The sequence below is a fragment of the Spea bombifrons genome, chromosome 13 (genome assembly GCF_027358695.1).
Source record: "Spea bombifrons isolate aSpeBom1 chromosome 13, aSpeBom1.2.pri, whole genome shotgun sequence".
Classification (NCBI taxonomy): Eukaryota; Metazoa; Chordata; class Amphibia; order Anura; family Pelobatidae; genus Spea; species Spea bombifrons.
The window spans coordinates 20,407,210-20,419,894 of NC_071099.1; the positions used below are offsets into that span (position 1 = coordinate 20,407,210).

Consider the following 12,685-nt stretch of genomic DNA (forward strand, 5'->3'; position numbering starts at 1 on the left):
CATTGCAGCGCTCCGTCCGCCTGCTTATCTGGTATGGAGTACTGGCCCTGTACCCTGCATCGTTATGTGATGTGTTACCACGCTCCTGCCACGTTGGCAAACCATCTTGGAGGAAGACTCTCAGGGACTGGCATCGGCTAACGCGGAATATTTCATGTGATTATCGGCAGCTTTGAGTTACGGTGAACGTTTTCATAACGGTGTAATACTGTGTTTAATGGGAGCTGTAGGGGTTACGGTGCCACGTATTGCCCTTCGTCAGCACCTCTCCCTGCCACGCGGCTGTTACTTCGGTATATAAACCGTTTTTCGGCCGGCTGTTACTCCGGTATATAAACCGTTTCTCTGCCGGCTGTTACTCCGGTATATAAATCGTTTCTCGGCCGGCTGTTACTCCGGTATATAAATCGTTTCTCGGCCGGCTGTTACTCCGGTATATAAATCGTTTCTCTGCCGGCTGTTACTCCGGTATATAAATCGTTTCTCGGCCGGCTGTTACTCCGGTATATAAATCGTTTCTCGGCCGGCTGTTACTCCGGTATATGAACCGTTTCTCGGCCGGCTGTTACTCCGGTATATAAATCGTTTCCCGTCCGGCTGTTACTCCGGTATATAAACCGTTTCTCGGCCGGCTGTTACTCCGGTATATAAATCGTTTCTCGGCCGGCTGTTACTCCGGTATATAAACCGTTTCTCGGCCGGCTGTTACTCCGGTATATAAACCGTTTCCCGTCCGGCTGTTACTCCGGTATATAAATCTTTTCCCGTCCGGCTGTTACTCCGGTATATAAATCGTTTCTCGTCCAGCGGTTACTCCGGTATATAAATCGTTTCTCGGCCGGCTGTTACTCCGGTATATAAACCGTTTCCCGTCCGGCTGTTACTCCGGTATATAAATCTTTTCCCGTCCGGCTGTTACTCCGGTATATAAATCGTTTCTCGGCCGGCTGTTACTCCGGTATATAAACCGTTTCTCGGCCGGCTGTTACTCCGGTATATAAACCGTTTCTCGACCGGCTGTTACTCCGGTATATAAACCGTTTCTCGGCCGGCTGTTACTCCGGTATATAAACCGTTTCTCGGCCGGCTGTTACTCCGGTATATAAATCGTTTCTCGTCCGGCTGTTACTCCGGTATATAAACCGTTTCCCGTCCGGCTGTTACTCCGGTATATAAACCGTTTCCCGTCCGGCTGTTACTCCGGTATGTAAATCGTTTCCCGTCCAGCTGTTACTCCGGTATATAAATCGTTTCTCGTCCAGCGGTTACTCCGGTATATAAATCGTTTCTGGCCGTCTGTTACTCCGGTATATAAATCGTTTCCTGTCCGGCTGTTACTCCGGTATATAAATCGTTTCTCGGCCGGCTGTTACTCCGGTATATAAATCGTTTCTCGGCCGGCTGTTACTCCGATATATAAACCGTTTCTCGGCCGGCTGTTACTCCGGTATATAAACCGTTTCCCGGCCGGCTGTTACTCCGGTATATAAATCGTTTCTCGGCCGGCTGTTACTCCGGTATATAAATCGTTTCTCGTCCGGCTGTTACTCCGGTATATAAATCGTTTCTCGGCCGGCTGTTACTCCGGTATATAAACCGTTTCCCGGCCGGCTGTTACTCCGGTATATAAATCGTTTCCCTTCCAGCTGTTACTCCGGTATATAAATCGTTTCCCGTCCGGCTGTTACTCCGGTATATAAATCGTTTCCCGTCCGGCTGTTACTCCGGTATATAAATCGTTTCTCGGCCGGCTGTTACTCCGGTATATAAATCGTTTCCCTTCCGGCTGTTACTCCGGTATATAAATCGTTTCCCGTCCGGCTGTTACTCCGGTATATGAATCGTTTCCCGTCCGGCTGTTACTCCGGTATATAAATCGTTTCTCGGCCGGCTGTTACTCCGGTATATAAATCGTTTCTCGGCCGCACATGCAGATGACGTCCGTGGTTCTGGCGTTGTAAATGATCGTTGTGCTCTGCCTCGGTGCTGCTAGCGAAAGATATTCCATAGAAGCGCTCAGGGGCCGACGGGTGACAAGTTACTCCCCAGCGAGGGTAACAAAGTCCAAAGCGTCTGTTATGATGTCATTATTCGGTTAAATAGCTGCTACTGATGCTTCCATGAACTCGGCAGGGGAGCTATAGGTGAAAGGTACCTGAGAACGGACACGTGACACGTGGTTCCTCCCAGCGCCGTCACAGAAGGGGAAGTACAGACGAGGAAGTTTTTTGCTTTTAATGGCGCTTTATAGACTGCAGCGGGACGGCGCGCTTCAGCCCCAAATCATGGAGTCTGAGAAGGAGGACCTGATGTTTGAAGGGTTTCTACAGAAAAGAAAAGACACGATGGTGAGTGGCTGCTCAAGGGAAGTGTGTCGCCTGTGTCTGAGCGCGCGTGTCACCTGTGTCTGAGCGCGCGTCTGCATGCGTCACCTGTGTCTGGGTGCGTGTCTGCATGTGTCACCTGTGTCTGGGCGTGTGTCACCTGTGTTTGGGCGCATGTGTCTGCATGTGTCACCTGTGTCTGGGCATGTGTGTCACCTGTGTCTGCGTGTGTCACCTTTATCTGCGTGTCACCTGTGTCTGGGCGCGCGTGTCTGCGTGTGCCACCTGTGTCTGAGCGCGTTTGTCTGCATGTGTCACCTGTGTCTGAGCGCGCGTCTGCATGTGTCACCTGTGTCTGAGCGCGTGTCTGCGTGTGTCACCTGTGTCTGGGCGTGCGAGTCTCCTGGATGCCCGTGGTACCTGTCTCTGGGAGTGTGATTCTCCTGGATGCCCGTGGTACCTGTCTCTGGGAGTGTGATTCTCCTGGATGCCCGTGGTACCTGTCTCTGGGAGTGTGTGTTACAAAAGGGTTAAAGTTATACTCTTTTTCTGACCGGTTGTTTTGCTGGAAAAACCAGATTGGTGGTTATACGGCCACGTCTGGCGAGTGTGACGCACAGCGCTGCTAAACCGTGTCCTGTTACAGAGCGCATCCTATCGTATGAGCCTCAAAGACGTGGATCATCATTTTTCATAAGTACTTATTTATCACAATCTGTGTGCAACTTGATCACGTTTTCCGTGGCGCTGCTGCACGGCCCCTGACGATGGGGGCCACGTCTGGCCAGGAAGTTATCGAAAAGGGCTTGTGATTGCCTCATCACTCTGTGCCGGATGTGTGCATGCGCGGCTGGCAGTGGCCCTTTGATTCACTGGGTCAGATGGCTCCAAAAGGATCTATCGTTTTGTGGGACTCTTGCGTGGTCATTGGCTGTGTCAGCGTATGACATCATAACCTCAGGTGATAGATCGAGCAATGAAGAAACCCGCTGGGTTTGCCCCGTCACCCCAAGATCTGGTCTTGGGGTCCTGCGAACTATAATAGGCAGAAGCAGTTTCGGGGTGGCTTTTGCGTGGAAGCGTTCTGTGGCTCTGTGGCCATCGGGGTTATTATACGCGTTCTTCTGTATTTGTGCGGATTCTAAGTCCTTTCCTGTGCTTTACAGAAATTTACGTGGGCAAGGTATTGGTTTAAGCTCCAGAACACGACCTTATACTTCTACCTCACCGGGGATTCCCAGTCGGTAAGTCCACGTTTTTACCGTCACTCGTCACTGTGTGCTGCCCCTGCTGGGGTAATCCACCGGAGCGTGGCTGAGGGTGCTGTAAATGCCAGCTTTGGGGCATTATCTGTAAATGGCTTGAGAGCAATATACTGCGTTTACTCCTAGTAACTAACACGACGACCATCTGGATGGGGTTTGGGCTGCCACGTGCGCCACGCCGTGTGGAAAAGATTGCTTTTTAGTTTGTTCTTTACAACACTGCCCTTCTTTTCCAGATGTCACTGCGTGGTCAATATTACATGAGTTCTGTAAGTATTCTTGAATCCCTGAACCGGCCTGCGGAGTGAGGCACCACGGCTCGGTGGCTAAGCCCAGTGCCTCCTGGGACCACCATTTACATGAGGTGTGGGGCTTTTGTGCCCTGTCCGGGGGGGCAGTAGAGAACATCCCTGCACCTGCCCGAAACCCACCGTGAAACTGCACAAAGTGGGACTCTGCTGGTGGTGGCAGCTGTCAGGGGCCACGGTCTGTGGTTCTTTCATAATTGAGTTACGTGGCACGGGTCACGCTTCTAGTCAATCAGGCAGCATCTGTACGGAACAGAGACAATATAGCTGCCTCCTGTGCTGTTAACATCGCTCCCCTGTGTCCCACAGGTGCAGTCGGTGAGGAAAGCAGCCGCCACGGAAAATGAGTTCACGTTTGAGATCGTTATGAAAAATGGAAAACGGAAGCTGCTGGTGAGAAGCTCTTTGTGTCCTTCGTTTCCTTCCACTCGCCACATACCGCCTGAAATAAGCGTGTTATGTGCGTGTTTCCAGGCTGCAGACACGGCTCCGCTTCGTGATGTGTGGATGGAGTTTCTGTGGAAAGCCATGCAGTTACCGGGGCCCGGCCGACACGCTTCCTCCTGCACGTGGTACGCGGGATACGCCTTGTGTGCTTTACGTTAACGATTAACAATGGCTGCTTCTGAAGAAAGGGCTGTGATGTACAGCGGGTGAAGGCGATGCGATCCTTGCGTGGCAGCGGGTCAAGGCGATGCGATCCTTGCGTGGCAGCGGGTCAAGGCGATGCGATCTCTGCGTGGCAGCGGGTGAAGGTGATGTGATCTCTGCGTGGCAGCGGGTGAAGGTGATGCGATCTCTGCGTGGCAGCGGGTGAAGGTGATGCGATATGTGCGTGGCAGCGGGTGAAGGCGATGTGATATGTGCGTGGCAGCGGGTGAAGGTGATGCGATATCTGCGTGGCAGCGGGTGAAGGCGATGCGATATGTGCGTGGCAGCGGGTGAAGGCGATGCGATCTCTGCGTGGCAGCGGGTGAAGGCGATGCGATCTCTACGTGGCAGGTGCCATTTTCTTTGATATCTGTCTCCTCTGCCCATCAGGTATGATATCCCCGGACTCCTGCAGAGGGCTGAGCCACGGGCCGGAGTCCACTCACTCGCATTAAATGCGTCCCCTGGCGGCGCTGCGCAGGATGGTAATGAAATCTCCCGCTGGGTAAAGTAATGTCTGGGAGTATCACGGGGAGCAGCTAATTCCCGCAGACTGAACCACGGATTTCCACGCTCCATGCAGTTTCACATACCCCATAATCACCCGGCATACAAAGCCCCCACCGCAGCCGGGGATTCTGGGTAATGACCCCCCGTACCCCATAATCACCCGGCATACAGAGCCCCCACCGCAGCCGGGGATTCTGGGTAATGACCCCCCGTACCCCATAATCACCCGGCATACAGAGCCCCCACCGCAGCCGGGGATTCTGGGTAATGACCCCCCGTACCCCATAATCACCCGGCATTCAGAGCCCCCACCGCAGCCGGGGATTCTGGGTAATAACCCCCCGTACCCCATAATCACCCGGCATACAGAGCCCCCACTGCAGCCGGGGATTCTGGTTAATAACCCCCCTCCCCGTACCCCATAATCACCCGGCATACAGTGCACCGCTGCAGCCGGGGATTCTGGGTAATTTCCCCCCGGACCCCATGATATGTAATATCCTGCGTTGGCGCATGCATCGTCGTCTCCGGTTACGGTTTTCTTAATTTGTTTTCTTTCCTCCCCCCCCCCGTCTTTATGAAGAAATGGCCAGCGATGGGGATGATGAGAAACATATCTATGACGTGCCGAGAGCGGCTTATCGCTCGTGTCTGGTAAGAAAGGGTTAATCTCTCCTCCCCGTCCACATTCTCGGCCTTGGTGGGGGGTCTTTCCCTAATATTGGGGGAAAGCGGTTACTGAACGGTTCTATGTATCCAGGGTTCCTCCACGCAGGGTTGGGGGCTCCATATATCTGGAATGGCCCCCCCGCTCCGGTACGAGTTCCATACGAGATGCTGTTACACGGAGACCCCTCTGCTGGGTGGGCTTCACAGGGGCTGCATGTGCTACGTAGGATTAGACGTGGGCACGTGGCAGGCAGCTGCATTACGCCACGTTTCTCGCCAGATGTCCGGTTTGGTCGCTCTCTCCCCGTACAGACGCGTTAATCGGAGGCTTTTTTCTCGCAGGAGACGCGGAAGCCGGACGGTGACCTCCAAACGTCGCAGGAAACGCTCCAATAACTGGATAGTGAATGCGGGACGGGCTTAGGACCCCCGGATCTAGGGCAGGGTGCAGGGCCACGTAAACCTCGAGGTTCTTACAGCAGGTAGATAAATAAGTGAGCTGGAACCTGTGTAATGTATAGATAAATCAGCGAGCCGTCCCCTGTATAATGTATAGATAAATCAGTGACCGGCCCCCTGTATAATGTATAGATAAATGAGTGTCCTTTTGCCTGTCTCTTCACCCAGTGATTATACATTATACATTATACAGGACCAGCGCCGCTCCAGTGAATACACCCTTCGTGTGAAATCGGAGGGATTTTGGTGCAGAAACCCTGAATCTGCCTCTTTAGCATTGGGGAGGTTCTACTGGCTCCGCCCCTTAAGTAGCATTCAGCCAATCAGTAGAAGCGCCTGCTGTTTCAATCTGAATCTCCGCTCGCTCCCACCATCTGCTTCATCCAGACCACGTCATTTACTCCTGGAGCGGGCAAATAAATCGACGGGGGGGCAAAATCATAGTTTGATTCCCATTTTACTGATTAAAACCATGAAAACACCAAACATTTCATTGTCTGTCACTAAGCGACCGGATCCTCCTGCAAGTCAGCAGTGAAGGGGTTAATTCTACAAAGACTTACTTTACTGGAAGCCGATATAACGTATATATAATATATAGAACCTGACCCGCCGGCGTAACGTATATAATATATAAAACCTGACCCGCTGGTGTAACGTATATAATATATAGAACCTGACCCGCCGGCGTAACGTATATAATATATAAAACCTGACCCGCCAGCGTAACGTATATATTATATAAAACCTGACCCGCCGGGTAACGTATATAATATATAGAACCTGACCCGCCGGCGTAACGTATATAATATATAAAACCTGACCCGCCGGCGTAACGTATATAATATATAGAACCTGACCCGCCGCGTAACGTATATAATATATAAAACCTGACCCGCCGGGTAACGTATATAATATATAAAACCTGACCCGCCGGGTAACGTATATAATATATAAAACCTGACCCGCCGGCGTAACGTATATAATATATAAAACCTGACCCGCCGGCGTAACGTATATAATATATAGAACCTGACCCGCCGGCGTAACGTATATAATATATAAAACCTGACCCGCCGGGTAACGTATATAATATATAGAACATGACCCGCCGGCGTAACGTATGTAATATATAGAACCTGACCCGCCGGCGTAACGTATATAATATATAGAACCTGACCCGCCGGCGTAACGTATATAATATATAAAACCTGACCCGGCGGCGTAACGTATATAATATATAAAACCTGACCCGGCGGCGTAACGTATATAATATATAAAACCTGACCCGCCGGGTAACGTATATAATATATAGAACCTGACCCGCCGGCGTAACTTATATACTATATAGAACCTGACCCGCCGGCGTAACGTATATAATATATAGAACCTGACCCGCCGGTGTAACGTATATAATATATAAAACCTGACCCGCCGGCGTAACGTATATAATATATAAAACCTGACCCGCCGGGTAACGTATATAATATATAGAACCTGACCCGCCGGCGTAATGTATATAATATATAAAACCTGACCCGCCGGGTAACGTATATAATATATAAAACCTGACCCGCCGGCGTAACGTATATAATATTTAAAACCTGACCCGCCGGGTAACGTATATAAAATATAAAACCTGACCCGCCGGGTAACGTATATAAAATATAAAACCTGACCCGCCGGGTAACGTATATAATATATAAAACCTGACCCGCCGGCGTAACGTATATAATATATAAAACCTGACCCGCCGCGTACGCGGTGTGTATATAATATATATATATATATATATATATATATAAAATATATATATATATGGTGTTTCCGCGTCCTGTCGCGCGGCTCATAGAGCTTTGCAGGTTCGGGGGGCTGCTCTGCGTTTCTATTGCCCTTTTCTTTGTACCCCGTAAGTTTTGCCCTCGGACCCCATAAGTGACGCCGACGGCTGCGAGAAGCGAATGAACACAGGCAGCAAGCGCCGAGCCTTCCACCAAACCACGGCTTTTATTCACAAGCCAAACAAACAAATTCAAAAACAAAACTCAACGGCAGAAGACGAGCTGCGGGGGGACCGATGCGTTTTCAGAGTATGGGGGGGGGGTTTGTTGCGTTTTCAGCGCCAGGCGGATGTTGGAAGCTTGCAGCACATTCATAAAATAGCCTCGCTGGTGAGATTGGGGTTTCGCTTCCTCCACGTGGATTCCACGCGACGCCTTTTATGGATGGTTTTCAGGATCATTCGAACGCCTTGTGCCCGGAATCTGTTACCCCCGGAATCACCCTGGAGAGCATTAACACCCAGCTCTGCACCCTGACTACACTACAGCACGTGGCCTAGAAAATCCCACGGACCCAGCAGTAGGGCGGGGAATATCGCACACACGCTATCCTCACGGGAGGGCCACGGACCGAGTGCCCGCCAGCTGCAGCGATGATCATTGGATCTGTGGTGGGGGATTGGACCCGCAGAGGGCACCAGCAGAAGGGCTTGAGCTTCCCACGTGTGTAAATTCTCCCCACGCAAAGTGTGAGATTTTAGACGTGGCATTCATGCGGCTTCTAAACGGCAAACTACACGGTGTTGGGAGCCACGTCCACGCGACTGACATACCACGGAGCGTCACGGCAGGAACCATCCACTTACAAAGCAGTTTGAGCGCCGAAGCCCTCATCGCGGATGAACTCCTCCAGGACGCTGACCACGCCGCTGGACTCGGGGTTCTCTGCCTGCTCGGCTCGCACCACGTCCAGCAGAATGTCGCCGTTCCCGCAGTTCTTCAGAAACGTGTAGCAGCGGAACAGAGCGTAGTGGCTCGTGTCTGCCTGGCGAAGCAGCCGTTTCAGATTGTTCATATCCTGAATAACCTGCGGAAAAACAATTGGAAACGTCGGCCGTCAGTCTGTCTGCTCCTAAAGTCACCACGAGCCACAGGAGCCACGGCGGGGAGATTCCTCATCGCCGCCGACTTACCTTTAGCTTGAAATTCTCCAGCTTTTGGCGAAAGAGGAAGGGGTTTCCGCCAGCGCTGTTCATGAAGACCTGCACCCAGTCCTCGCAGAACGCATTGCTCGCTGTTGACACAGAAGAAAAGGTATTTGGTGTCCCAGGCAGCACGGCACCAACCAGCCGACGCCACGTTATCCGCTGAAGAAACGCTGGGGGCCTCACCTGCATGAATCAGACGTGGCTGGGACCCTCCGCAGTCCACCGTCACGGGTTTGTGCAGTTCTTCCGTCGTGGTGACGCACAGAGACGTCGCGCCGTGGTCCTGGACGAGGCCGTGCAGACTGGCGGAACTCAGGAACCTAATAACAGAAAGCCCCCAATCAGAGCGGTCCAGAAAGGTCACGAGGGGCTCCCACACAACGATCAGCCTGTGCGTTTGGTGGAGGTAACCCGGCAGTGTGGGCCGTGTGCCTTTACCCATCGAGCCACATATAAACCAATTTCAATGTGGATACTTCGCTATCCGGTCTCATGCCGGCCCGCCGGCCCTCTATTCCAACGTCAGGCTTGATTTTCCCGTTAATGCTGTTGGCCGTTCCTCTTATTTAAGTGTCTCGTGTCTGTGGCAGACACTGAGCATGCACGAGGCCCTCTGCTACCAACTCTTTATACTTTACCTGAATATGTCGTTCTCGGTTTCTACGTCTGAATTTTTCACCTCTACCGGAGTGGAGCTCAGTGCCTAAAAGCGAACAGAGAGCTGGATGAGCCTGCGCCGTGAACACGCCACATGAGAGGCGGCTGCTCTGCCCCACTTACAGCGTGCAGGAGGTAAGCCAGCTTCTCCTGAAACAGCGTGACCACCCGGGAGATCGGCAACACGGACTCCGCAAACCAGCCGGCGAGGTGCGGCGACACTCGGGTATCCAGATGGGCCGCCTGCAACGGGATATCCGGTGTAAGAAAGACACGGAGAGCGGTCCCGCTGCAGAGCCGCCACCGCCACCAGAGCACGGACCGCTCGCAGAAACCACATACTCCAAATCTGCCCTGACGCACCGCCAGCCCTGCCCCACGGGGGTCTTACATACCTGGGGGTCCAGTATAGCCTTCAGCCGCTCGGCGTGTTTGTCCAGTTCCAGTCTAAACGTAAAACGTTAAGGAAAAGGTTCACCCGAGCCGGACGTCGGGGAATAGCGGGCGAGCGCAATCCGAGTGAAAGGATATAGATCCAGGCCTTTCTCGGGGCCTCCCAGGAAGCAGACCACGTATTCCGGAGGACGAGAGCCAGGATCGCACGCCTGCTCCTGACGCAACAGGCAGTAGTAACAGCCCACAGCGTCCTCTGCAAAGCTGGGGGCAAAGAGGGCCACATCACCTAAATGCAGCGATGGACTAACATCAGCTCAGTTCACAAAGCTTTGCTCCTGGGGTCCTACCTGAGCTCAACAGACACAACGTTCCCCATTCCCACAAAAAGGGCCCCACGAGACAGACGCTTAGCCATGAAACTCCTCAGCTCGGGTTCAGACTCAGCCGGGAGGTTTGTATCCACCAGCGACAGGCTTCAAACAAAACACAGAGGCAGCGTGTTCACCGGTTATATATATATATATATATATATACAGTGCCGTGGTGTGGCGTGTGCGACAAATAATTAATTCCCCCCCAGAAGCGAGCACAAACAATAAGCTCAGGTGATTCTAATGCATGGGAACGAGCAGCATACAGGTCACCGGATGGGGCAAATAGTAAGAAAGCGAGAAGAGACGGGGCAGATGATAAAGACGGACGATTTACCTGAAGCCCTCAGCGGGAGGCGTTTCTCGCGTGGTACACACAGGGGACCCATCATCGCTTTCTGCGGCCCCATGCGACAAGCTACAAAACAATAACAACCATGTGTCCTATACACAGTGATGGGGTGTTGTAAGCAAGGATTCAGTGGGGGAGGGGACTCAGCAGGGGTGGGGATCGTGTTTTATATGCACGGGGGTGGGAACTCAGCTGGGGTGAGGATGGTGTTATACATAAGCCTGACCTCCCAGCCTGGTACAAATACAAAGCATAGTAGTGGATACATGGCCGCTCCTCCACAAAGCTGTCCTCACTCCTTAGCTCATCTCCATCCATGGATTCTGCCACAGAGACCTGAGCCTGCAGCATCTTGGAATCTGGTCCAGCAACCAAAGCCTTCCCCCAAAAGGAGTGGAAACCTTCTACCAGCAAAGGAGAAGCGGGTGATAACCGTTATCCCTGGAAAAATAGGGTCCGTGAGCCAACCACTTCCCCTGGAAACCGGATTCGCTAATACAATCTGCCAGGTCCGTCACCCAACCGTTTCCCCCGGAAACAAGAAGGTGCATTACCCAGGCCCAACCAATTCCTTTCCTCGTGATAATGTTAGGCCATCGCTCAATCACTTCCCCTGGAAACAATAACAAACGGTACTCGATCCATTCCCTGTAGAATAAAAGGTTCGTCAACCCAATCCTTCCCCCTGGAAATATCTAAGAACGAGCCTGCTTGAGTCCGTTTACAGACCCAGTCGAACAAGGCTTTTGCCTCTTTTATCCGACATACCAGTAATTTCCAACCAGACGGAATCAAACGGGTTAAAACCGCCTTCTCTGTTGGGATGGAAATTGAAAGAAACAGAATACAAATGTATTTATGTATCTTTACTAATCCGATACCCGTGTGCCGATTAGCCAATCAGATCGCTTGAAAACAGGGAAGGGGGTCCGTCAGACAGTTTCTATCCGTCAGCCAACCGCTTCCCATGGAAACATACGACGCCAATTCCTTCCCTCGGAAACATATAACCCGCCAGCTGATTCCGTTTCTCAATATACTGTTTTGGGGAAATAAAGGAGAAAACTCTTTATATATTGGGCTGGAAATAGAAAGAAACAGAATAAAAATGTATTTGTTGGATTTTCATTAATTAGAGACCAGTGTGCCGATTAGCCAATCACACCCCTTTAAACAAGCTGGGTCCGTCAGCCAAACATTTCCCCGAGACAGCGTTCAGTCCGTCGATGCGAGTGGCAAATAGATCAAGCAAAGCATGCAAATTATTTGGGAAATCAAAGAGGGAAGCGCTTTTGGTCGTCTGGCTGAAAAATACAAATACATTTTTAGGAATTGGAAGTTCATCACTCATTTCCTTTACTTTACTCGTGACGTGTGTTGTGTCCTTTGTTTGGGACTTGGTTAAATTACTAGTGATGTCCAGTTCATGAACGAATCGTTCTTTTGAACTGACTCTTTTCAATAAACTGAATGAATCAGTTCAGTATACTGAACGAGTCATTTGTAACAGATCAGTTTGTGAATCATTAACTGCACTGGTAATATGATCCTAGACTGAGGCATCTGCACAGCACAGACTCACAGATCAGTCTACAGCACATCAGTTCACTGACTCGAACCATTCAGAGCAGCTCTGAGTCACCAGTTCACTGACTCAAACAACCATTAAGAGCAGCTCTGAGTCACCAGTTCACTGACTCAAAGAACTGTTCAGAGCAGCTCTGAATCACCAGT

The 12,685-nt window shown here is 51.4% G+C and overlaps 2 protein-coding genes across 3 annotated transcripts; one reads left to right on the top strand and one right to left on the bottom strand.

Moving 5' to 3' along the window:
- The first annotated feature begins 1,962 nt into the window (after positions 1-1,962).
- On the top strand, positions 1,963-6,249 carry LOC128471631 (uncharacterized). Of its 2 annotated transcripts, none has more exons than XM_053453595.1 (8): positions 1,963-2,348; positions 3,491-3,568; positions 3,826-3,858; positions 4,207-4,290; positions 4,372-4,469; positions 4,939-5,053; positions 5,642-5,712; positions 6,070-6,249. In XM_053453595.1, the coding sequence occupies exons 1-8, from the start codon at positions 2,238-2,240 to the stop codon at positions 6,149-6,151; spliced, it is 672 nt and encodes a 223-aa protein (XP_053309570.1). In that variant the 5' UTR covers positions 1,963-2,237; the 3' UTR covers positions 6,152-6,249. The 2 variants fall into 2 exon arrangements, with proteins under 2 accessions (XP_053309570.1, XP_053309571.1); XM_053453596.1 differs by having other exon boundaries at positions 1,973-2,348; positions 4,939-5,033.
- A 2,375-nt stretch (positions 6,250-8,624) lies between these two features.
- On the bottom strand, positions 8,625-11,557 carry C13H17orf75 (chromosome 13 C17orf75 homolog). The gene is made up of 11 exons (XM_053452792.1): positions 11,178-11,557; positions 10,937-11,017; positions 10,576-10,701; positions 10,364-10,489; positions 10,228-10,285; positions 9,956-10,075; positions 9,814-9,878; positions 9,359-9,495; positions 9,161-9,261; positions 8,834-9,054; positions 8,625-8,748 (listed from the first exon to the last, which is right to left on the bottom strand). Exons 1-11 carry the CDS (start codon positions 11,300-11,302, stop codon positions 8,625-8,627), a joined length of 1,284 nt encoding a protein of 427 aa, XP_053308767.1. The 5' UTR covers positions 11,303-11,557.
- Between the last annotated feature and the right edge of the window lie 1,128 nt (positions 11,558-12,685).

What these genes read in the sequence shown, in the direction of transcription:
- LOC128471631 (XM_053453595.1), top strand. Translation starts at nt 2,238, where the DNA reads ATGGCGCTTTATAGACTGCAGCGGGACGGCGCGCTTCAGCCCCAAATC. An exon ending in GTCAATATTACATGAGTTCT is followed by an intron (nt 3,859 to 4,206) that starts GTAAGTATTCTT and finishes TGTGTCCCACAG; the next exon opens with GTGCAGTCGGTGAGGAAAGC. An exon ending in CACGCTTCCTCCTGCACGTG is followed by an intron (nt 4,470 to 4,938) that starts GTACGCGGGATA and finishes TCTGCCCATCAG; the next exon opens with GTATGATATCCCCGGACTCC.
- C13H17orf75 (XM_053452792.1), bottom strand. Translation starts at nt 11,302, where the DNA reads ATGCTGCAGGCTCAGGTCTCTGTGGCAGAATCCATGGATGGAGATGAG. An exon ending in CCTCCCGCTGAGGGCTTCAG is followed by an intron (nt 10,702 to 10,936) that starts GTAAATCGTCCG and finishes TTTTGTTTGAAG; the next exon opens with CCTGTCGCTGGTGGATACAA. An exon ending in TGGCTTACCTCCTGCACGCT is followed by an intron (nt 9,879 to 9,955) that starts GTAAGTGGGGCA and finishes GTTCGCTTTTAG; the next exon opens with GCACTGAGCTCCACTCCGGT.